Source organism: Coregonus lavaretus (genome assembly GCF_964263955.1).
Source record: "Coregonus lavaretus genome assembly, chromosome: 6".
In the NCBI taxonomy this organism is placed as follows: Eukaryota; Metazoa; Chordata; class Actinopteri; order Salmoniformes; family Salmonidae; genus Coregonus; species Coregonus lavaretus.
The window spans coordinates 11652506-11677684 of NC_139993.1; the positions used below are offsets into that span (position 1 = coordinate 11652506).

At 43.0% G+C, this 25179-nt stretch overlaps 1 protein-coding gene across 1 annotated transcript in view; it reads left to right on the top strand.

The window, feature by feature from the left end:
• Positions 1 to 19033, top strand: part of LOC311131167 (heterogeneous nuclear ribonucleoprotein L-like) — a 66773-nt gene extending 47740 nt beyond the window's left edge. Inside the window, exons 7-13 of the mRNA XM_084164011.1 lie at positions 8722 to 8793; positions 10171 to 10391; positions 10918 to 11039; positions 12948 to 13149; positions 13595 to 13652; positions 14094 to 14192; positions 18030 to 19033. Coding sequence (XP_084020137.1) covers positions 8722 to 8793; positions 10171 to 10391; positions 10918 to 11039; positions 12948 to 13149; positions 13595 to 13652; positions 14094 to 14192; positions 18030 to 18085 — 830 coding nt within the window. The 3' untranslated portion in view covers positions 18086 to 19033. The remainder of the gene's footprint in view (positions 1 to 8721; positions 8794 to 10170; positions 10392 to 10917; positions 11040 to 12947; positions 13150 to 13594; positions 13653 to 14093; positions 14193 to 18029) is intronic.
• Positions 19034 to 25179: the final 6146 nt, after the last annotated feature.

A 25179-nucleotide genomic window follows, 5' to 3' on the forward strand; every position in this document is an offset into this window, starting at 1 on the left:
TTAATAAAAAAGTAAAATAAAACAACAACAACAAAAAAGTGTTGAGAAAAAAAGAGCAGAAGTAAAATAAAATAACAGTAGAGAGGCTATATACAGGGGGGTACCCTGTGGGTAGAGTTAAAGTGACTATACATAAATAATTAACAGAGTAGCAGCAGCGTAAAAAGATGAGGTGGGGGTGCAAATAGTCCGGGTAGCCATGATTAGCTGTTCAGGAGACTTATGGGTTGGGCGTAGAAGCTGTTGAGAAGCCTTTTGGACCTAGACTTGGCGCTCCGGTACAGCTTGCCGTGCGGTAGCAGAGAGAACAGTCTATGACTAGGGTGGCTGGAGTCTTTGATAATTTTGAGGGCCTTCCTCTGACACCGCCTGGTATAGAGGTCCTGGATGGCAGGAAGCTTGGCCCCAGTGATGTACTGGGCCGTACGCACTACCCTCTGTAGTGCCTTGCGGTCGGAGGCCGAGCAGTTGCCATACCAGGCGATGATGCAACCAGTCAGGATGCTCTCGATGGTGCAGCTGTATAACTTTTTGAGGATCTGAGGACCCATGCCAAATCTTTTCAGTCTCCTGAGGGGGAATAGGCTTTGTCGTGCCCTCTTCACGACTGTCTTGGTGTGTTTGGACCATGATAGTTCGTTGGTGATGTGGACACCAAGGAACTTGAAACTCTCAACCTGTTCCACTACAGCCCCGTCGATGAGAATGGGGGCGTGCTCAGTCCTCTTTTTTTCCCTGTAGTCCACAATCATCTCCTTTGTCTTGGTCACGTTGAGGGAAAGGTTGTTATTCTGGCACCACACGGCCAGGTCTCTGACCTCCTCCCTATAGGCTGTCTCATCGTTGTCGGTGATCAGGCCTACCACTGTTGTGTCGTCGGCAAACTTAATGATGGTGTTGGAGTCATGCCTGGCCATGCAGTCATGGGTGAACAGGGAGTACAGGAGGGGACTGAGCACACACCCCTGAGGGGCCCCCGTGTTGAGGATCAGTGTGGCAGATGTGTTGTTACCTACCCTTACCACCTGGGGGTGGCCCATCAGGAAGTCCAGGATCCAGTTGCAGAGGGAGGTGTTTAGTCCCAGGATCCTTAGCTTAGTGATGAGCTTTGAGGGCACTATGGTGTTGAATGCTGAGCTGTAGTCAATGAATAGCATTCTCACATAGGTGTTCCTCTTGTCCAGGTGGGAAAGGGCAGTGTGGAGTGCAATAGAGATTGCGTCATCTGTGGATCTGTTGGGGCGGTATGCAAATTGGAGTGGGTCTAGGGTTTCTGGGATAATGGTGTTGATGTGAGCCATGACCAGCCTTTCAAAGCACTTCATGGCTACAGACGTCAGTGCTACGGGTCGGTAGTCATTACATTTAGGCAGGTTATCTTAGTGTCCTTGGGCACGGGGACTATGGTGGTCTGCTTGAGACATGTTGGTATTACAGACTCAGTCAGGGACATGTTGAAAATGTCGGTGAAGACACTTGCCAGTTGGTCAGCACATGCTTGGAGTACACGTCCTGGTAATCCATCTGGCCCTGCGGCCTTGTGAATGTTGACCAGCTTAAAAGTCTTACTCACATCGTCTACGGAGAGCGTGATCACATAGTCATCCGGAACAGCTGGTGCTCTCATGCATGCTTCAGTGTTGCTTGCCTCGAAGCGAGCATAGAAGTGGTTTGGCTCGTCTGGTAGGCTTATGTCACTGGGCAGCTCGCGGCTGTGCTTCCCTTTGTAAATATAATATAATAATATGCCATTTAGCAGATGCTTTTATCCAAAGCGACTTACAGTCATGCGTGCATACATTTTTGTGCATGGGTGGTCCCGGGGATTGAACCTACTACCCTGGCGTTACAAGCACCGTGCTCTACCAGCTGAGCTACAGAGGACCACTTTGTAGTCTGTAATAGTTTTCAAGCCCTGCCACATCCGACGAGCATCAGAGCCGGTGTAGTACGATTCAATCTTAGTCCTGTATTGACTCTTTGCCTGTTTGATGGTTCATCGGAGGGCATAGCGGGAATTCTTATAAGCGTCCGGGTTAGAGTCCCGCTCCTTGAAAGCGGCAGCTCTACCCTTTAGCTCAGTGCGGATGTTGCCTGTAATCCATGGCTTCTGGTTGGGGAATGTACGTACGGTCACTGTGGGGATGACGTCATCGATGCACTTATTGATGAAGCCAGTGACTGATGTGGTGTACTCCTCAATGCTATCTGAAGAATCCCGGAACATGTTCCAGTCTGTGCTAGCAAAACAGTCCTGTAGCTTAGCATCTGTGTCATCTGACCACTTTTTTATTAACTGAGTCACTGGTGCTTCCTGCTTTAGTTTTTGCTTATAAGCAGGAATCAGGAGGATAGAGTTATGGTCAGTTTGCCAAATGGAGGGCGAGGGAGAGCTTTGTATGCGTCTCTGTGTGTGGAGTAAAGGTGGTCTAGAGTTTTTTTTCCCTCTGGTTGCACATTTAACATGCTGGTAGAAATTAGGTAGAACGGATTTAAGTTTCCCTGCATTAAAGTCCCCGGCCACTAGGAGCGCTGCCTAGTGTTGTAGCTTGCTGTTACTTTAGCGCCCCCTACTGCTCAGTGCTGCAGGTCAGAGTGGGTACGGCCCAGTCGTCACTGTCTAGTACAGGGTTTCCCAAACTCGGTCCTGGGCCCGGGTGCACATTTTGATTTTTGCCCTAGTACTACACAGCTGATTCAAATACCCAACTCATCATCAAGCTTTGATTATTTGAATCAGCTGTGTAGTGCTAGGGCAAAAACTAAAACGTGCACCCAGGGGGGGCCCTAGGACCGAGTTTGGGAAACCCTGTTCTAGTAGTACCTTCACTTAATAATCACTAATTGTATTTTATCCACTAACCCCAATCTTATATTATCCAGATGTGTTTACATACTTAGTTAGGAAGAGAGACATCTGATTGAATCAAGTCCTGATGGTGTATACATACTCTAAGAAGCAAATAAATATTTTATTGCAACCAATCAATCCCTTTTTACATCAGCAGTTGTCACAAAGTGCTATACAGATACCCAGCCTTAAACTCCAAAGAGCAAGCAATGCAGATGTAGAAGCACAGTGGCTAGGAAAAACTCCCTAGAAAGGAAGGAACTGAGGAAAAAACCTAGAGAGGAACAGGCTCTGAGGGGTGGCCAGTCCTCATCTGCCTGTGCCGGGCGGGGATTATAACAGTACATGGTCAATTAGGCCAGATCGTTCTTCAAGACATTCATAGATGACCAGCAGGGTCAACAGTTTAACACCTCAGGAGTAAATGTCAGTTGGCTTTTCATAGCCGAGAAAGGATTCAAGTATCTGTGAAAACAGATAAATAACAGATATATTCATAGTCGCACGTTTCGTCACAATATTGTTTAGAATGTATGTTTTAGGACTGATGCCCAGCTGAGCATTCTACTCAATGGATGCTGATTTTGTCTAAAGTGCATTACTGTAGCTTTGAAACCCGATGTCATTTCAAAAGGAGGCAAATCATTTGTAGGACAAGCTTTTGTCATCATTGGGATGTCACCAGATTGACTTTAGATACAGTAAAACTTTAGCTAGCTAGCTTGCTAAGATTGAGGGGAGAGCATTGGCATTTTAGCTAGCTAACATTAGCATTGCTAGTTATTTCTGACAAACTTTTCTAGCTGATGGCAAAATTGCCATCTCTCTAAAATAAACTTGACGACAATGATGGCAAAGTTGTTTTGTACAAATTATTTGTCTACTTTAGCAATGTCATCGTATTTCCAGGTCACTATAGTGTACATTTGACGAAACAGTCATTAGCCCCCCTTCAGAAAAACTGAGCATTAAAAATCAGACATCAATATGCTGCAGCATTTGTAGAACGTTTGTTGATAACAATGGCAACAACGCGACCGAGTGACAGAGGTGCAAAAATGAATATGCCTCCACTTCTATCAGTCTGTCCTTGAACATTGGATGTTTTTATCTAATACAGCCAGTCTTTGAAAAATAAAAGCATTCATCCCTTTGCCGTGGCCATGGTAGCCTACATTGCATGGTACAAATGCTGACACAAAATATTGAAATACAATAAGCAAGCTCAAACCCTTGGATTTGTCAGTGTTGAGTAGATCCAGAGAATAAAGCAACATGGATGAAAGGGCTATTGCTAATCCCCCCCCTTTAATCTTTCATTTTGTCATCTATCTATCTTACTACTCAATTGGTAAAAATATTATAGAATCTGTTCATAACAGACCTTGACTTTGCTGAGCCTACACCAATGAATCGATGCATATTAATTTGATATACAGATACAGTTGAAGTCGGAAGTTTACATACACTTAGGTTGGAGTCATTAAAACTCGTTTTTCAACCACTCCACAAATTAACAAATTATAGTTTTGGCAAGTCGGTTAGGACATCTACTTTGTGCATGACACAAGTAATTTTTCCAACAATTGTTTACAGACAGATTATTTCACTTATAATTCACTGTATCACAATTCCAGTGGGTCAGAAGTTTACATACACTAAGTTGACTGTGCCTTTAAACAGCTTGGAAAATTCCAGAAAATGATGTCATGGCTTTAGAAGCTTCTGATAGGCTAATTGACATCATTTGAGTCAATTGGAGGTGTACCTGTGGATGTATTTCAAGGCCTACCTTCAAACTCAGTGCCTCTTTGCTTGACATCATGGGAAAATCAAAAGAAATCAGCCAAGACCTCAGATTTTTTTTTTTTGACCTCCACAGGTCTGGTTCATCCTTAGGAGCAATTTCCAAACACCTGAAGGTACCACGTTCATCTGTACAAACAATAGTACGCAAGAATAAACACCATGGGACCACGCAGCCGTCATACCGCTCAGGAAGGAGACGCGTTCTGTCTCCTAGAGATGAACGTACTTTGGTGTGAAAAGTGCAAATCAATCCCAGAACAACAGCAAAGGACCTTCTGAAGATGCTGGAGGAAACAGGTACAAAAGTATCTATATCCACAGTAAAACGAGTCCTATATCGATATAACCTGAAAGGCTGCTCAGCAAGGAAGAATCCACTGCTCCAAAACCGACATAAAAAAGACAGACTACGGTTTGCAACTACACATGGATCATACTTTTTGGAGAAATGTTCTCTGGTCTGATGAAACACAAATAGAACTGTTTGGCCATAATGACCATTGTTATGTTTGGAGGAAAAAGGGGGTAACTTGCAAGCCGAAGAACACCATCCCAACCGTGAAGCACGGGGGTGGCAGCATCATGCTGTGGGGGTGCTTTGCTGCAGGAGGGACTGGTGTACTTCACAAAATAGATGGCATCATGAGGAAGGAAAATTATGTGGATATATTGAAGCAACATCTCAAGACATCAGTCAGGAAGTTAAAGCTTGGTCGTAAATGGGTCTTCCAAATGGACAATGACCCCAAGCATACTTCCAAAGTTGTGACAAAATGGCTTAAGGACAACAAAGTCAAGGTATTGAAGTGGCCATCACAAAGCCCTGACCTCAATCCTATAGAACATTTGTGGGCAGAACTGAAAAAGCGTGTGCGAGCAAGGAGGCCTACAAACCTGACTCAGTTACACCAGCTCTGTCAGGAGGAATGGGCCAAAATTCACCCAACTTATTGTGTGAAGCTTGTGGAAGGCTACCCGAAACATTTGACCCAAGTTAAACAATTTAAAGGCAATGCTACCAAATACTAATTGAGTGTATGTAAACTTCTGACCCACTGGGAATGTGATGAAATAAATAAAAGCTGAAATAAATCATTCTCTCTACTATTATTCTGACATTTCACATTCTTAAAATAAAGTGGTGATCCTAACTGACCTAAAACAGGGAATTTTCACTAGGATTAAATGTCAGGAACTGTGAAAAACTGAGTTTAAAGTATTTGGCAAAGGTGTATGTAAACTTCAGACTTCAACTGTATACAATAGCAATGTCCCCACACCAAATATTATAGCATTACAATGCTCAATAAAAGAGAACCCTTGGTCTCTGAATTTGAAGCTCTGATGTACTGGGGAAGCTTCAACAATATGTCCTCAGTATGAGGTGCCGTAGATAGACTACAGCCCATAATCATATTAATATAAATGGGAGCATGGATTTTAACCAAGCAGAAAGCCTGCTTTGTGTGACTTGGGCTTGATTAAACATCAGTTGGACGGTGTGATTGACACGCCAGCCCGGATTCCCATTCTCTCTCCACAAATGGAGGGTAAACAATGTCTTATCACCCACAATCCAGGGCTGCTTTCCAATCGATCGCCTTGCCGTGTATTGGATTTGAAGGTCTGTTTGACTTTGACGGCGTCAAGGACTTTTTGCCGTGGAGTTGAAGATGTGTGGTCAGCTTCCAATTGTTTTTATTGACCGGAGGAAGGAGAGAGACAAGCAACTAGAAAAATAGCAAGAGGCTGAAAATATAATGCTGACATGATAAAAGGCTGAATAATAATGGATTGGAAGCCCTTTAGTGCAAACAGAGAAAACGGAAAATAAAACAGCCCCACATAATCCTCTTGAGCCGCAGACGGTAAATTTAAATCCTAATCAGCTTGCATTTTGGGGAAACTGAAATGCTATATTTGCACTTGAGGCCCTTACCATATCAGATGCTCTTCAAAAAGGATTTGTTCGGTGTATATACAGTAGCTTATTATACAAACATAGAGAAGGACAGCCTGTAAATAGATGGAATAGATGTATGCCTTATTAAACATTTAACTAAGACACAAGAGACATGTCACAAGAGACATCTCTTACCCCTTATCTTTAAAAACCGTTTCACAGTATAATGTTTGTCGCTCTATAGTTTTTTATTTATTGATCCCCTAAGTACTCCCAGGTTTATGTGGGCAGATACAATTTCGATAGATTTATCCCAACTACTGGGATGACGTCATAGTCAGAGGCCTCTCTCTCTCTCTCTCTCGTCTCCTCACTCTCTCCCCCCTCCCTCTTTCTCTCTCTCTGCCACTCTGTCAGGTGAATGGCGAACCTGTCGGCTCAGCGCAAGCATCAAGGTCACTCCTCCTCTCCTCTCATTTAATCCTTCTCCTCTCCCCTCTCTTTATGGTTTCTGTACAAATATGGCAACCCACCAATCCCACCGGTTCCTACCCGCCTAACTGCACATTTTGTACCAATTAGCTTAGCTCTGCATGAGCTTGGTCCCCCGCGGCCTGCGGGAGCTGGCGAGAGGAAGGCATGCATTCTCGTTTAACTCAGCGCCGCACCTTCCGTTTGTGTCTGCGTGTGCATCACCAGTTCTCTCTCGCATTGTTGAAATTAGACTTTGAAATGACGTTAAAATGATGTAACACAGGTTGAGTCGTTGGTGCGTGCGCTGAAAGACACGTGCATGCGAACACACGTGCATGCGCAACAGCGCACACACATACACACACGCAGTCTGGCACACACACTTCTCTCAAGTCCTCAGTGTAACAGGGTTCACTGAGTTGATGATTGTGCATATATCATTGAAATACTCACGCCACCAGCTCCCCCAACACCTCTAAAATGTTAATGAACCCTTTCATTTTAGATGACGTTTGTTTGATGAGGAAGGGATGCAGTGAGGTAGCCTGGTCCTATATCTGCTTGTGCTGTACACACAAAGCCCCATAGAGGTATATAGAACAAACAGATATAGGACCAGGCTAACAATGACAGAGGCTGTTTCCAGCAATGCTCCATATAGTAGTCTGTAACTTGATCGGGACACCTTACATAAAAACAATTACATTACATATGCTTCGGTTTTAGTTCGAGTGCACACCAATGGTGGAACAGGCTCCCCCACGACGCCAGGACAGCGGAGTCACTGACCACATTCCGGAGACACTTGAAACCCTACCTCTTTAAGGAATACCTGGAATAGTATAAAAGTAATCATTCTACCCACCCCCCCATAATAAAAAAAAGTGGTTGTCCCACTGGCTATCATAAGTTGAATGCACCAATTTGTAAGTCGCTCTGGATAAGAAATGACGTAAATGTAAATGTTTGTCTGTGACTCTGTGAGTAAGCTGCATTGGGGAAAATATAGGCTAAAAATACCCTTATCTTTGTTCTGTTTTGTCCTTTTCCTGGTGCACAGTAAGAGGATTAGGTTAGAAGGGTGCTTAATGTACCTTTTTTCAATGCGTTTTCCCTCATGTCTGGGTCAATGTTTCCACCCGAGGCCATTGAACTGTAACTGTGACATTTTAACTGTCATTTTAACACTCCCCTCTTCCCAAAAAAACACTGTTTTATCATTCCTCTGCAATTCAACCAGGCTCAGTCAGCCAAGGAAGAGACATTTGTCATTTGAAGTGAAAGGACAACTTTGAACCAAAAGTGTCTAGTTTTGCTGTTATACCAATTACCAAAAGTGTCAAGTAGTGTCTAGCTTTGCTGTTACTAAATCTAATCTGCTTGCGTAGAGTGGTTTTATGGTTTATGGCGTGCAAATGTGCCAATGTATGTGTGTGTGTGTGTGTGTGTGTGTGTGTGTGTGTGTGTGTGTGTGTGTGCGTGAGTTTGTGTGAGTGCGTGTATGTGAGCGTGTGTTAGTCTTGTGTGTGTTAGTCCCATGTGTGCGCGTGTGTGTGCATGTGTCTGTTAGTCCCCGTGTATATGTGAGTGTCTGTGCATTTTGAGTGGGTGGATGTGCAGTTGGCACCTGGCGGCTTTGTCACTTTACATTTGCCTTTCACTGTGTATTCTGTCTGTGTTGCAGAGCGAGGGAAGGGGAGGCAACGCCAGGCCATTCTGGGAGAGCATCCGTCCTCCTACAGCGACAACGGCTATGGTCAGTGTCGCTCACATTCGCTGCCTCTCTTTATCCATCCCTCCCTCGCTCTTTCTCTCTTTCTCTCTTTTTGTCTCATGTCTCTCCCTCACACGCACACACACACTCCCTCTCTCTTTATCCCTCTCATTCTGACTCATCTCTCTTTCGCCGTCTCTCGATCCCTCTCTTTCTGTCTCCTCATCTCTCTCTTCTTCCACCTTTCTTTCTCCCAGCATCTCCCTTTCTCTGTAGCCCTCTCTCAGACTCATCTCTCTCTTTCTCAGAATCTCTAATTCTCTCTCTTTATCATTCTATCTGGCTCACCACGTCTACAGTATCTCTTTTCTTTCCCATTCCTCTCTTTATCCATCCATCCATCTCTCTCTCTCTCTCTCTCTCTCTCTCTCTCTCTCTCTCTCTCTCTCTCTCTCTCTCTCTCTCTCTCTCTCTCTCTCTCTCTCTCTCTCTCTCTCTCTCTCTCTCTCTCTATCTCTCTCTCTCTCTCTCTGTGACTGTCATTGTGCAGCTGGGCTTTGGGTATCCTGTAATTAAGCTCTGTCACCCACAGACACTTACATCTGGAGGAGATGGTGGAGGTTGGATGGATGGAAAAACATGGGGAGGAGGGGTGGTGTCTGCGTATGTGTGTGTCATACAGTCATTGGTGTGTATGTGTGTGTGTGTATATGTGTGTGTCGGGGGTTTGGAAAGAGCGTGATGATGTGATGCGGCCGCTCTTGAAGGCACTTGGTAATTAGCGAGATCTCCAGGGGAAACAGGGTGCAGTGGTGTAGAAAATGGTCTAGGACCTTTTTTAGTACTGCTGGAATTTTTTCTCCTTCTTCATGGGGGGCTGGGGGCTGAGGGGGGAAGTTTGCACTGTCATCTCAACCATCCCAAATAAGGTCATCATATGTCTGTGGCAGCTTTTTCTTGTTCTTTCTTTCTCTCTCTCTCTCTCTCTCTCTCTCTCTCTCCCTCTCTCTCTCTGCCCCCCTCTGTCTCTCTCGCACTCTCGCACTCTCTCTATATTTCTCTCTCTCTCTGCCCCCTCTGTCACTCCCTCTCTCTCACACACACTCTCTCACTCTCTTTCTCTCTCTCTCTCCCTCTCTCTCTGCCCGCCTCTGTCTCTCTCTCTATCGCTCTCTCTCTGCCACCCTCTGTCTCTCTCTCTCTCACTATTTATTTTTCTCTCTTTCACTTTCTCTCTCTCCCCCTCTCTATCTTTTGTCTCTCTCTCTCTCTGCCTCTCTCTTTCTATCTAACTCTCTCTTTCTCTTCTGCCCCCCCCCTCTCTCTCTCTCTCTCGCGCGCTCCCTCTCTATTTCTCACTTTCTCTCTCATCGTCTTATTCTCTCTCCCCCCTCACCCTCTCTCTCTCCCACTCTCCAGGGTCACACTGCCCCCTGTTGCCCCTGCCCAGCAATAACAGGTACAAGAGGAGATTCCCCCATGACGCCCAGGAGGTGGTGGCCTACCCCCTGCCCCAGACCTCCTCCTATATGGGCCACGCCTCCAGCTCGTCGGTCGCCATGGTGAGCGGCCTGCACCCCGCCAAGATGAACTGCACCCGCATCTTCAACCTCTTCTGCCTGTACGGGAATATCGAGAAGGTCAGTGTCAGCGTCTGTTTTCGCACGCGATTAAAGCTACAGTCTGCAATTCAAACGTCATTCATTTAAAAGTCAAAAAAATTGATGTATCAATCCTGGATTGCCGCTTTAAATGAGAGGGTTGAGGGCAGTAGAGTAACAGCTAGTGTGACTAGGGGCTGGATGCAATCAAAGGTGCCATGGCAATCTTTATGCAGTAGCTTTGGTTACAGAATCACTGCCAGCAACCTACCACTGTGAGGGGAGTACCTACCAGTTTGTTTCAATTGAATCCTGAACCATAATATGTTTTAGATTGAGACTTATTCCATTTGGTCTCTGTTTAAACGCGGATAAAAACTAAAGTGTGCTTAGTGATTAGTTGACCAATCAAGTGTGCTGGTACTGGAGTAGTACTGGCGTACTCGAAGAGAAGCCATTAGTAGGGGAAATGCAAAACTGACCCAAGATCAGCGTCACCTAGTAGAATATCAGAAGGTCTGTATGGATTCACAGTGATGCCATTCGGTCTTATTTACGCCCCCAGGTGAAGTTTATGAAGAGCGTCCCAGGCACCGCACTGGTAGAGATGGGAGATGAGTACGCTGTGGACCGATCCATCACACACCTCAACAGCATCAAGGTGTTCAGCAAGAGGCTCAACGTCTGGTGAGGAGGCTACATGTTTCACCTTTGACCCCCACCCCGTGAACCCTAGCTTGATGAGCATGACATTTCTCTTTCTCAGTTCATCTTTCCTCGATTCCTCGGGTCATCTCTCCTTGCCTCCTTCTCAAAATACATTGGAAGAACAGGTGTAAGGGAAGCACCTTGGATCTTCTCCTCAAATGCGTTTTGAGAAGGAGGCAAGAAGAGAGGATGCGAGGCCATTTCTTGAAAGAGACATTGTTTGAATACTTATAACCTAATGGTCCCCTTGGTTTCATCTAGTTTTAGATCAGTAATTACTTATAGAAAGGAAGGAAATGAGTATTTTAGAATGATTTTAAAAGGGCCTATGCCATGATACTTAACAGCATGCTTTCGCTAAAGCAACAGAAACAAAAATGTATAGTTTGGCTTACATAACTTGTAACTCTTTATTTTGGCCTTACATAATAAAACGTTCCTTAAGTAAATGTTGTAATTTATAACCTAAATATACTATTCTTACATTTAGATTAAACATTTCAACATTTACTTTAGAAACATCATTATCATCAATCTGTTACTTAGCAAGTTTGGGTTTTGGAATCTTCAAAGCGTTATGAAAAAAGGACAGAGTAGGTGCACAAAGGCCTTATTTGTCTCGACAGCGTTGGCTGTTCAAAGGCTCTGTATGGGTTGCGTTGCGTTGTCCTATCGAATTGGCAGCCTCCATCCATCAGAATAATTAATTGCCTTAGCTGCTAGATCCAGTTTAGATGAGGCTTCGTTCAGCTGCGCTGGGCTTAAACCCCGCCGCAAGGAATTCAAAAGCGTTTCATTATGTTGGCGGACGGTCCACCAGCATCTGACTGCATAGCCAATCTGAAGACATTGCTGCAACATATGAGGCGTTGTTTGTAACATGCTATATGTTGTGAAATACATATTTTTCCATAACATGTTATAAACAATGCCCCAAATAGTATAGCATGTTACAATACAAATGCCCAAATAATTATAGCATGTTAAAAACGGCACTCTCATAGCAACTCTTCTATATCTAGGCCTCTGAATGAGAGACTGCATAGCATTGTAAAACCTAAAGGGCATTTCATAAATCACCTTCAACCCGTTGGGAGTTAGTCTCTCGCAGCACTAAGCCGATACGTACCTAACCTCTCGCTCCCCTCTGCCCTTGAGAGCCAATTTGTTATTAGAGGGTCGGAAACGTTTTTTTCATGTTTACTCCTCCTATCCCTATCTGTGCCTTGGCCTCATGGATGTATAAACCCCATTGAACATGCTCTCTTTTTGTTCACCCACTATAGGAGAGCTGCAAACATAGAATTACATATAGATTCTCTATGGCTGGCAATCTATCAGTTGCGTTCTGATTCCTCTCCTTTTACTCTTCTTCTCTCTTCCCCCATCCCTCCCTTCCCTTGTTTATCATTCCTTCTGTTACACACTCTCTCCCGTCTGTCTGTCTGTCTGTCTGTCTGTCTGTCTGTCTGTCTGTCTGTCTGTCTGTCTGTCTGTCTGTCTGTCTGTCTGTCTGTCTGTCTGTCTGTCTGTCTGTCTGTCTGTCTGTCTGTCTGTCTGTCTGTCTGTCTGTCTGTCTGTCTGTCTCTATCTATCTATCTATCTATCTATCTATCTATCTATCTATCTATCTATCTATCTATCTATCTATCTATCTATCTATCTATCTATCTATCTATCTATCTATCTATCTATCTATCTATCTATCTATCTATCTATCTATCTATCTATCTATCTATCTATCTATCTATCTATCTATCTATCTATCTATCTATCTATCTATCTATCTATCTATCTATCTATCTATCTATCTATCTACCTACCTACCTACCTATTGCTCCATCCATTCATCCCTCCCTCCCTTCCTCGATCTTTCCCTCCCTCCAGTGTGTCCAAGCAGCACGCGGTCATCCCCAGTCAGGTGTTTGAGCTGGAGGACGGCAGCAGCAGCTACAAGGACTTCGCCATGACCCGGAACAACCGCTTCAGCAGCGTGGGCCAGGCGTCCAAGAACATCATCCAGCCGCCCGCCGCTGTGCTGCACTTCTACAATGTCCCGCCCTGCATCACTGAGGACGAGCTGCAGAGGGTGGGTGTGGAGGGGATGGAGGGAGGGAGGGGTGGGTGTTTAGGCTGGAATGGTGACTGATGTCTAGAGAGGCAGGAGGTGGGGGTAAGGGGAGGTTGAACCCTTTCTATAGTGGAATTAAAAGTTTGGATGACCCTGAGAATGGGTAACAGGAGACACCTGCCTATAGGGTAGAGAGGACGCAAGTGGGGAGATTGTTCTTACATTTTTTATAAACAGGCATTCAAATGTTTGCAATATGTCAAGTTATTTGGCATCAGACAGACATTAGCCCCGTGGCCCTCCAATACCAGGTTTGAATAACACTGGCCTATAGTAGCCTATTTATTGTCCAGTGTTGAGATTCATATCATAACATCGCCATCTAGTGGATTATGTATACAAAACACTGAATGAAGCAATGACGCAATAGCTGAACCCTTTCTGTTGTGTGCTTTATCGTTAGTTATGTACAGAGCACGATGTACCCAGTTTCATCAAGTTCAAAGTCTTCGATGCAAAACGTAAGTGCTCATTTCATTCATTATGTTGGTCTAAATGGACGTTATATAACATGAGTCAATTCAGCTGTTTTTCTAATGAATGTGTCCGCAACAGCTAGGCACCTAGATTATAAATGTAATTAATAAGGAAATAGATAAATAATATTCTACTATCATTGATATGAATAGACCATTATGAATGCTTTTCTATAAATGTTTATAAATGCTTTCAGAATTATCATACATGTTGTAAATGCTTATGAATTGTAATGCGTATCAATGTTTACAAATGATGAAATACTTATTTATGAATAGTTTATAGTTTATTAATGCCTATTCATGAAAGTTATTATAAAGCGTTACCGACATATTGTTATGTATTATTAACAATCAGTTTCACATGTTGTCTTTTCCCATCACTATCTTTTGAAGTTGGCTGATGTTTTTCCCTCTCCCTTCTAGCCAGCTCCAAAACTATCTCAGGCTTATTCGAATTTGACAACAAGACACACGCTGTGGAGGTTTTAACAGTCCTCAACCACCACCAGATCAGAATACCAAGTAAGTACTGTGTACTACTCCGAAGTGAATGACATAAGAATGCTTGCTTCAATGACAGAAAAGTAGCGAGACATAATGAAAAGAGCGAGACATAATGAAAAGAGCGAGAGATAATGAGAGAATGATAGAAAGAGAATGTGTCACCTATGCCAACACCGTATGTGTGCCAGAGACTGCAGCCATAACCACTAGACAACACATGCCACCTCCTCTGTCTCTTTTAAGTAGTATACTGTATATGGAGACTGTTTAATGCCAAAAGTATGGGGTTAAATACCTGTACAAATATATATATATATATATATATATATATATATATATATATATATATATATATATATATATATATATATATATTTCTTATATCTCTCAGATATTTGAGAGACACTTCAGAAAAACTTCCTTTTTATATTTTTTGGGGGACTGTCTGTTGTTCCATGTAGTGAATCTGTTATTCAATACGTTTGAATGGACTAATAGCAGTAAGGCCCAAAATAATTTTTCAGCAAATATAGATATATTTTTTGGGGGGGATAAAATCAAAATCAAATAGCTAAATGATTCTTGGTATGACCTTCTTAAAACAAATACATATAGCTTAGTAGAACCCCCCTCCCCCAACTTAGACAGGCCTTAGACTCTTATTGGTTAACAAAACAACTATGCTACCCAAGCATAATGGTAATATTCAATAGCTGACTAGTGCAGTATGATTGCATAGAACCAAAACATTTGTTATAAGATAGTTGAATTGTATATGTTAACATTAATTCTGATATTGTAGGCCACATCTAAAAATATATTTTCACCAGATCTTTTTCAGAGCTTATTTGATTGCTAAAAATACCAATTAGTGAAAAAATAATATTAGAATTGGGCTGCTCGTCTAAACGCAGGCTAACTGACTTTCAATGTAAACCATTGTTTTTTCAAGTCTCTCTAACCTGTAGCATGGAATAAAGCTAGGTAGTAATGCTAGCCTGTGCATGTCATTGACAGGTGCTTAGCTTTACTCCATGCTTCAGGCTGCATTACACTTCTTCTGAGGGGTTTCCCTAATAGAACTCCCAGTCATACTGTCGGTTGGTGGAAATCCCCATCGGTTGGTGGAAATCCCCATCGGTTGGTGGAAATCCCCATCGACTGAGGATGAGGGGTCATCATTATGTAGCTGTGTAGAAATTATGAATAATAATAAACTACATTTATCAATCGGACGCCATTATTATGTGAATAAATGCAACAGACCCTGTGCGTCTCTGAAGGATCTAGCAAGATAGTGAATCATTGCATCACCGACTCAGTATGACTATAATGAACATGTGTCTATCTTGCACTATTATGCAATTATTAAGAGGCTAGATACAAATAGCTAATGCAATGTTCTAGCATTAATTTATTGAGGCAAGCAGCTCAGGGATGTCAAGTTGGTACCCAAGCATGTGCTATGTGTTTAGTGTAATTAACAACTATCAAATTAAAGGCAAATAGTCAATCAAATAATGACTCTGTAAAACGAGGAATGGATTTACTCAATTCAACTAATATAATGTATCAGTCACAAAATAATTGACACTCAAACAATTACAGTGTACATGAAATACATGATACATTACAGAATAACACAGAGTACATGACTATCACCAACAGGCTAAGACTTCCGTTCAGAATCATCTCTAAGAGAAAAAACGATGTGTGTCTGATACACACAGGAGCTTGGTAGCAAGTTCTCAAAGTATGAGCAAATTCACTGCCCTTTTAACCAAATTCAAGCAGGAACACACCCCCAACCTGAATAAACATTTCTTAGCACTTTGCTAGTGAAAACAAAAGGCAGGAAAACACACCCAGATTCATATCTAATCAACTCAATTTGAATGTTATGACTGGACAACAGGAATGTGCCTGATAACCAGTCAACCCAATATACAATTTCAATCCAGTTACTTTAAAAATACATAAACCAGAATGCATATCAAAATGTGCAGCTCTTCATAAGCTCTTGAAACAAACACTACAATTTAATTCACACAGTAACAGTCGTCACTCCTCTCATCAGTGACCCCAGGATTTCTGTGGAAAAGTCTCATCCTGGAGATTGCCACTGTGAAGGTGGGGCTCTCTCTTGTGAGATTTTTATTTAACTAGGAAAGTCAGTTAAGAACAAATTCTTATTTACAATGAAGGCTTACCCCGGCCAAACCCTCCCCTAAGCCAGATGTCGCTGGGCCAATTGTGCGCCGCCGTATGGGACTCCCGATCACGGCCAGTTGTGATACAGCCCGGGATCAAACCCGGGTTTGTAGTGACGCCTCTAGCACTACGATGCAGTGCCTTAGACCATGACGCCACTCGGTCCCCCATATACAGCCAGCCATCCAGACAATGCCAAATTGAATCAACACGCCAGGCTAGCCGCTAGACGCCTCTTCATCACTGGTCTTCATCATCGTTCACAGTTGTTCACTCTCTCTATTTTTCGACTACAATACAAGTTAAATACATTTTTGTTGTATTCTTCACTTGTGCTCCTCCCTTACACAGCAGGTATTCACCTTCACACGGGCCGACAACGCAAACAAAAGCCAATAGACGTAACTTTTAAAACAATTTTTATTGTGAGGCAAAACAAAAATGGAGCCCACCCCCCAAACACCTCCATTGTGTGCTTTCATTATTTGTTTAGTGGCAGAGAAGGAAAATTGCAGGAGAAAGCCTTGTTTTCTGTAATAATAATGTCTGTCATACAGAGAGCTTGACGGGGGTGGCAGACCTAAGGTCCCAGTTAGCTGGAAATAGTCAGAATACAGAATATAAGGAGTAACCCCTTGAGGCAACACAACACACACACAAACACTCACTCCATCATTTGCTCACTCACACATAATATGCACATACATTTATACTGACTTTACACACCCACACACCCACTCACATGCAAGTTGCTGCTACTCTGTTTATCTTATATCCTGTTGCCAAGTCACCTTACCCCTATACATATCTACCTCCATCACCCCAGTATCCCTGCACATGTAAATATGGTATTGGAACTGTCTTTTTAAATATTCCCTGTATATAGTATACTTACTTAATTATTACTTTATTGTTACTTTATTTATTATTTCTTATTCTTATTCTTATTTCTCGTGTTTTTTGTTTTGTTTTTTTGTAATACATTGTTATGGATTATTGCATTGTTGGGCTTTGAGTTAGCAAGAAAGGCATTTCACTGTACTTGTGCATGTGACATTAAAACTTGAAACTTGAAACTGGAAACATGATCCTGACTAGTAAATACCAGGCATTCAGTTGAAATGTTGATACATAAAGATACATGACATATTATAAGCGTTATTATAAGACATTATAAAGGCTTGTGCATGCTTATAACAAGTAGTAAACAATTATACCTGCAGGCTACCTCCCCTGTGATCTAGAAAATGTATAGAGCAAATGTTGCTACCGAGTGTTTTATCAAAGTTAGCTCGATAACTCATTGATCCTGTCTCTTTAAAAGAACACTCTGTAACACTTTACTTAATAAGTTGGCCTTTTATATGGAGTGGTTTCAGAATCTTTAGCTGGCTAACTTACTGCTTCTGCTTCATGAAATATGCCACCAGGGCATTGCTCAAACTGACTAGTGTCAACACATGATTATTTAGAGCAAATGTTCACACACACACATACGCACAAAAACACACACACACACGCACACACACACACACACACACACACACCCCACAAAGTAAATGTATAGAGTTAAACGTGTGTGCAAGTCATGTATGTTTTATCCTCTCCTCATCCCTTCTTCCTATTCTGTCTTTCCACCTGCAGATGGTTCCAACCCTTACACCCTCAAGCTTTGCTTCTCCACTTCCTCACACCTCTGAGACCTGGAAAACCAAGATGGCCGCCGCATTAGTTCGCCATCAACAAGGGGAGAAGCGGATAGGGGAGAACGGAATAGGACCCAACGAAGGAGAACGAAAGAAACAACGCGAGAATGGAGAGTCAAAACACTTTTTCGGACCTGAGAATGGAAAGGCGAGGTGTTAAAAACACTCAAGATCATTTCCCTCCCCTCATATGAGCTATTTTAATGGATGTTTTTGTTGTCATTTTTCATTTGGTTACAAAAACTATTTGAAGGAGCTGCGAGTGGTTGGGCTGACAGTTGTAACTGACAGAGGGAGAGGAAAGCCCAACTATGCATCCCGGCAGGGCCGCTTACTCTGCACTACAATTGATTTGATGAGGTCCGAATTTGACTTCTGTCTTTTTGTTGCGTGACCTATTTTAGTGGTCAAAAGACAGTAGCCTACAGTACATTTTCATTCCTAAACTGATGTCAATGGCCAGTGGACAGTTTTACAACTTTCAGAAGGTTCCCAAAGTTGGACCATGAGAACTGTATACCCAGTGTTTCCCCTATATTAGTTTCTTCCTTAGGCGGGATGCAAAAGCCCTCAAAGCAACATCTAGGGCAGCTTTGATAAAAATTACAAATTGAAACCAATGGATGACAAAACAATTTAGGCAGTGGAGGGCTGCTCTAGCTAGGGGAAACACTGGTTGAAACTAGTGGAAATGCGTGTGCCTAACTCTGCAATAGAAGAGATTACTCAGTGTTTGTAAATGAACAACCCGTTCAAAGACTGTAATTTAAAATCACATTATATTGTACATATGTGTGTATAGCAGTTGAGTGGGTGTCCGGGCACTATGTTAATTAGAGCAGTTCCAAAAACACATGTTTTCCACACTGTTTCTAAACTTTTTCTGCTGATGGTCCTCTTCTTTGGAGGGCCATTTGAATTAAAACTAAAATTAACACTTGAGACTTGTGTCAGAAGTCGGTGTCAACTTACTATCTGATGGTCAGCAGCAACCCGCCATGTCAGTCCCTGGATCTAGGGTTGGGAAACACTGAATCAGAGGGGTGAAATACTCAGCCGTTACGACACGTCTGTCTTCTCTCAAGACGACATTCTTTGAAGAGGACGTTTGCTTTTTTCAAACTGTGTTTAGAGATTTTCAAACCCTGAAGGTCCATGCGGGTTGTATGTGTTTAGTGTTCCCAGTTATACTGTGTCTCCATGTTTGTACTTGGCACACCACCACCACGTCTGAAGAATTCACTGTGAGCATGTGCAGTCATTAAAACATTTGCCAGTCGATACACAACAATGTCATTTTATTGTCTTTCCAATAGGCGCCTATCCAATTAGCATAGTATTATACACTGCTCAAAAAAATAAAGGGAACACTTAAACAACACAATGTAACTCCAAGTCAATCACACTTCTGTGAAATCAAACTGTCCACTTAGGAAGCAACACTGATTGACAATAAATGTCACATGCTGTTGTGCTAATGGAATAGACAACAGGTGGAAATTATAGGCAATTAGCAAGACACCCCCAATAAAGGGCTGGTTTTGCAAGTGGTGACCACAGACCACTTCTCAGTTCCTATGCTTCCTGGCTGATGTTTTGGTCACTTTTGAATGCTGGCGGTGCTTTCACTCTAGTGGTAGCATGAGACGGAGTCTACAACCCACACAAGTGGCTCAGGTAGTGCAGCTCATCCAGGATGGCACATCAATGCGAGCTGTGGCAAGAAGGTTTGCTGTGTCTGTCAGCGTAGTGTCCAGAGCATGGAGGCGCTACCAGGAGACAGGCCAGTACATCAGGAGACGTGGAGGAGGCCGTAGGAGGGCAACAACCCAGCAGCAGGACTGCTACCTCCGCCTTTGTGCATGTGTCTGCTCAAGTGGTCAGAAACAGACTCCATGAGGGTGGTATGAGGGCCCGACGTCCACAGGTGGGGGTTGTGCTTACAGCCCAACACCGTGTAGGACGTTTGGCATTTGCCAGAGAACACCAAGATTGGCAAATTCGCCACTGGCGCCCTGTGCTCTTCACAGATGAAAGCAGGTTCACACTGAGCACGTGACAGACGTGACAGAGTCTGGAGACGCCGTGGAGAACGTTCTGCTGCCTGCAACATCCTCCAGCATGACCGGTTTGGCGGTGGGTCAGTCATGGTGTGGGGTGGCATTTCTTTGGGGGGCCACACAGCCCTCCGTGTGCTCGCCAGAGGTAGCCTGACTGCCATTAGGTACTGAGATGAGATCCTCAGACCCCTTGTGAGACCATATGCTGGTGCGGTTGGCCCTAGTTCCTCCTAATGCAAGACAATGCTAGACCTCATGTGGCTGGAGTGTGTCAGCAGTTCCTGCAAGAGGAAGGCATTGATGCTATGGACTGGCCCACCCGTTCCCCAGACCTGAATCCAATTGAGCACATCTGGGACATCATGTCTCGCTCCATCCACCAACGCCACGTTGCACCACAGACTGTCCAGGAGTTGGCGGATGCTTTAGTCCAGGTCTGGGAGGAGATCCCTCAGGAGACCATCCGCCACCTCATCAGGAGCATGCCCAGGCGTTGTAGGGAGGTCATACAGGCACGTGGAGGCCACACACACTACTGAGCCTCATTTTGACTTGTTTTAAGGACATTACATCAAAGTTGGATCAGCCTGTAGTGTGGTTTTCCACTTTAATTTTGAGGGTGACTCCAAATCCAGACCTCCATGGGTTGATACATTTGATTTCCATTGATCATTTTTGTGTGATTTTGTTGTCAGCACATTCAACTATGTAAAGTAGAAGTATTTAATAAGATTATTTCATTCATTCAGATCTAGGATGTGTTATTTTAGTGTTCCCTTTATTTTTTTGAGCAGTGTATATCCTGTTCTGGTAACACTTTGCAGTAAGGTTACCTTTAAGGGGTTATAATTTGTTTATTATTTAATGAAACATTTTTAGAACATTATATTATTACTACATTTCATTTGAACAATGAGAACAGTGAGACTTCTTGAGATTTCTGCTACTTTGTCATGTTTCATGATACAGAGAGTGAAATTCAGCAGTTTAGCAAGATCAAGGTTGGACTGTCAGCTCCTGACCTAGAATTTGGTGTCCTGACATCTGGGTCACCGGGTTATGGAAAACACTTCAGACCATTTTAAGTTATGTGTAAGCAATTAAGCAGGCAAATCATATTATGATTATAAGCAAAAAATGTTTAGGATATAGTCGTTGTCGATATTGGTCGCATCTTGGCCTCCAGCTGGCCCCCTCAGTGAAGAGGTTTGCAAAAGCAATTGCCAAACTATCTATCTATATAGCTCTGGGTTACATTATCTAGAGCAGTGTTTCCCAGACGTTTCCTCAAGTACTCCCAGTTGTTCCATTTATTTGATATATTCCTGTACTAGCACACCTGATTCAACTGGTCAACGTTTTTAATGAGTTGAATCAGGGGTGCTAGTACTGGAATAGATCCAATATGTGGAATAGCGGGGGGTCCTCGAGCAGGGGTTTGTTAAGCACTGATGCTGGTACTTTGGGAGAGGTTTTGGAAACAATGATCTAGAGTCCATCCATCTGTATCTCTGCTCTGTATTCAACTATAACCACAGGGGCCCATGGTAGTGGCTCCTGCCCGGCTGCCCCTCTGGTCTTGGGGTCTTGAAGTGATGTGTGAGGGGTAAACACAGCTGTGTCCCGAAAAGACCAAACCCACTCTGCATGACTGTGTGCTTCAGTGAAAACAACCGTATGACCTCCCTTATTTCCCTCTCTTCCCTCTTTTCACACTTCCCTGGCTCTAGCAATCCATGTTTTTCTCACCAGGGTCATATTCACTAGGCACAAACGGAAGAAAACAGACTGAAATCCGTTCTAACACTTTTTGCTACATTTTGCACTAATGAATACGACCCAGCTGTGGGAGCCTGAGCTTAGATGATCTGGCTCTAAATTAACCTCAGCCTGCTATCGTCGTTGACGGCACTAGGCCTTTGTACATTTCTAAAATTACAAAGGCCTCCTGCCACAAATGTGTTTTTTACACCTGCACCTGGCACTGGGAATCTTAAGGAAGTCAGCAGCAGTCATGGGGAGCAGGTCAGCCAATGTTTGTTTACAGTGCAGCCACATTGGTGTGTTTGCATTCCAGCGTTGGCTTTTGAGTTATAACCTGGGTTCCCCCCGCGACAGTGAGAGAGTAGCCTAGCTAGCCTATGGTGTGAGTAGCCAAAACGGGCTACTAATGTGGCTTGACTTCGTAGGCTATGCCTGACCCCTTTGAAATGTACAAATATACTCAATGTACTCATAGAGAGCAGAGAGAAGATGAGAAGTTAGAATAATTCCTCTTGAGCCATCAGAGAGAGAGAGGGAAAGAGAGACAGAGAGCGAGAAAGAGAGAGATTATGGCTTTCAGTCACCCGTGTCATAGAAACTCTCCGCTGTAGAACTCTGTGGCCTAGTTTTGTCAGAGTTGATTTTCTCCCTCAGGACCTCACTGGAGTATCAAAGGCTCACTACACACAGGCAGACGAAGAAAACAATCAACTCTCTTTCTATCTGTTACCTGTGGCACCTTACTTGTAATATACAATCACAATGAGTTCCCAGAACCATCAGTTTATTATTTCAGAAACTTGTTTCTTTTAAGCTTTTTGGTAATATGAATTGTTGATGGTGGATGTATAACCCTTAAAGGGACACTTTACTCGAGAACAAAAAAAAACATATATTTTTCATTAGTCCACTTTTGATACATTGCAACAAAATTCCACGTCATTGTTCAAGTTTTTTAAGATAGTATTTTCAGCCTCCTGGGCCCAGTTTTTCAAAACATTTAATCCAGGACAAAATGATCCTGTGTTGTCTAAATCCTGATCCCCCATAAAATTCTGTTCCCCCATCATTTTGGACACAGAAATAAAAAAATTGCCCACATCATGAGATTATATAACATGATCTGTGTTGCAGCATTATGTTCAGTTATCGCTTAAAATTGCACCGAAGAACAAGGAGGGACCAAATCTGAAGGGGGAGCACAATTTAACCCAACACAGGATAATTTTGATCTGGATTAAATGTTGTTGTTTTTTACTGGGCCCTGAAGCCCAAAAATCAAGCAAGAGCAAGAAGTCTTATGATGATGCATTTTGCATCATCAAGAGACTTTTCCAGGAAGTAAACACAGGCCTGCTATTAAAATAGCTAATTGTATTTTGAGACGATATTACTGGTGGACTGACAAAAAATATAGGAAAAAATGTTATTTGAATAAAATGTCAAATTAATGGCCTCCCGAGTGGCGCAGCTAGTATATACAGTTGAAGTTGGAAGTTTACATACACCTTAGCCAAATACATTTAAACTCAGTTTTTCACAATTCCTGACATTTAATCCTAGTAAAAAAGTCCCTGTATTAGGTCAGTTAGGATCACCACTTTATTTTAAGAATGTGAAATGTCAGAATAATAGTAGAGAGAATGATTTATTTCAGCTTTTATTTCTTTCATCACATTCCCAGTGGGTCAGAAGTTTACATACACTCAATTAGTATTTGGTAGCATTGCCTTTAAATTGTTTAACTTGGGTCAAATGTTTCGGGTAGCCTTCCACAAGCTTCCCACAATAAGTTGGGTGAATTTTGGCCCATTCCTCCTGACAGAGATGGTGTAACTGAGTCAGGTTTGTAGGCCTCCTTGCTCGCACACACTTTTTCAGTTATGCCCACACATTTTCTATAGGATTGAGGTCAGGGCTTTGTGATGGCCACTCCAATACCTTGACTTTGTTGTGCTTAAGCCATTTTGCCACAACTTTGGAAGTATGCTTGGGGTCATTGTCCATTTGGAAGACCCATTTGCGACCAAGCTTTAACTTCCTGACTGATATCCACATAATTTTCCTTCCTCATGATGCCATCTATTTTGTGAAGTACACCAGTCCCTCCTGCAGCAAAGCACCCCCACAGCATGATGCTGCCACCCCGTGCTTCATGGATGGGATGGTGTTCTTCGGCTTGCAAGAAGCACCCTTTTTCCTCCAAACTTAATGGTCATTATGGCCAAACAGTTCTATTTTTGTTTCATCAGACCAGAGGATATTTCTCCAAAAAGTACGATCTTTGTCCCCATGTGCAGTTGCAAACCGTAGTCTGGCTTTTTTATGATGGTTTTGGAGCAGTGGCTTCTTCCTTGCTGAGCGGCCTTTCAGGTTATGTCGATATAGGACTCGTTTTACTGTGGATATAGATACTTTTGTACCTGTTTCCTCCAGCATCTTCACAAGGTCCTTTGCTGTTGTTCTGGGATTGATTTGCACTTTTTGCACCAAAGTACTCTAGGAGACAGAACGTGTCTCCTTCCTGAGCGGTATGACGGCTGCGTGGTCCCATACTTGCGTACTATTGTTTGTACAGATGAGCGTGGTACCTTCAGGCATTTGGAAATTGCTCCCAAGGATGAACCAGACTTGTGGAGGTCTACAATTTTTTTCCTGAGGTCTTGACTTATTTCTTTTGATTTTCCCATGTTGTCAAGCAAAGAGGCACTGAGTTTGAAGGTAGGCCTTGAAATACATACACAGGGACACCTCCAATTGACTCAAATGATGTCAATTAGCCTATCAGAAGCTTCTAAAGCCATGACATCATTTTCTGGAATTTTCCAAGCTGTTTAACGGCACAGTCAATTTAGTGTATGTAAACTTCTGACCCACTGGAATGGTGATACAGTGAATTATAAGTGAAATAATCTGTCTGTAAACAATTGTTGGAAAAATTACTTGTGTCATAGACAAAGTAGATGTCCTAACCGACTTGCCAAAACTATAGTTTGTTAACAAGAAATGTGTGGAGTGGTTCAAAAATGAGTTTTAATGACTCCAACCTAAGTGTATGTAAACTTCCGACTTCAACTGTAGGTCCTGGACGCACTACCCTCTGTAGCGCCTTACGGTCAGATGCCGAGCAGTTGCCATACCAGGCGGTGATGTAACCAGTCTGGATGCTCTCGATGGTGCAGCTGTAGAACTTTTTGAGGATCTGGGGAACCATGCCAAATCTTTTCAGTCTCCTGCGGGGGAAAAGGCGTTGTCGTGCCCTCT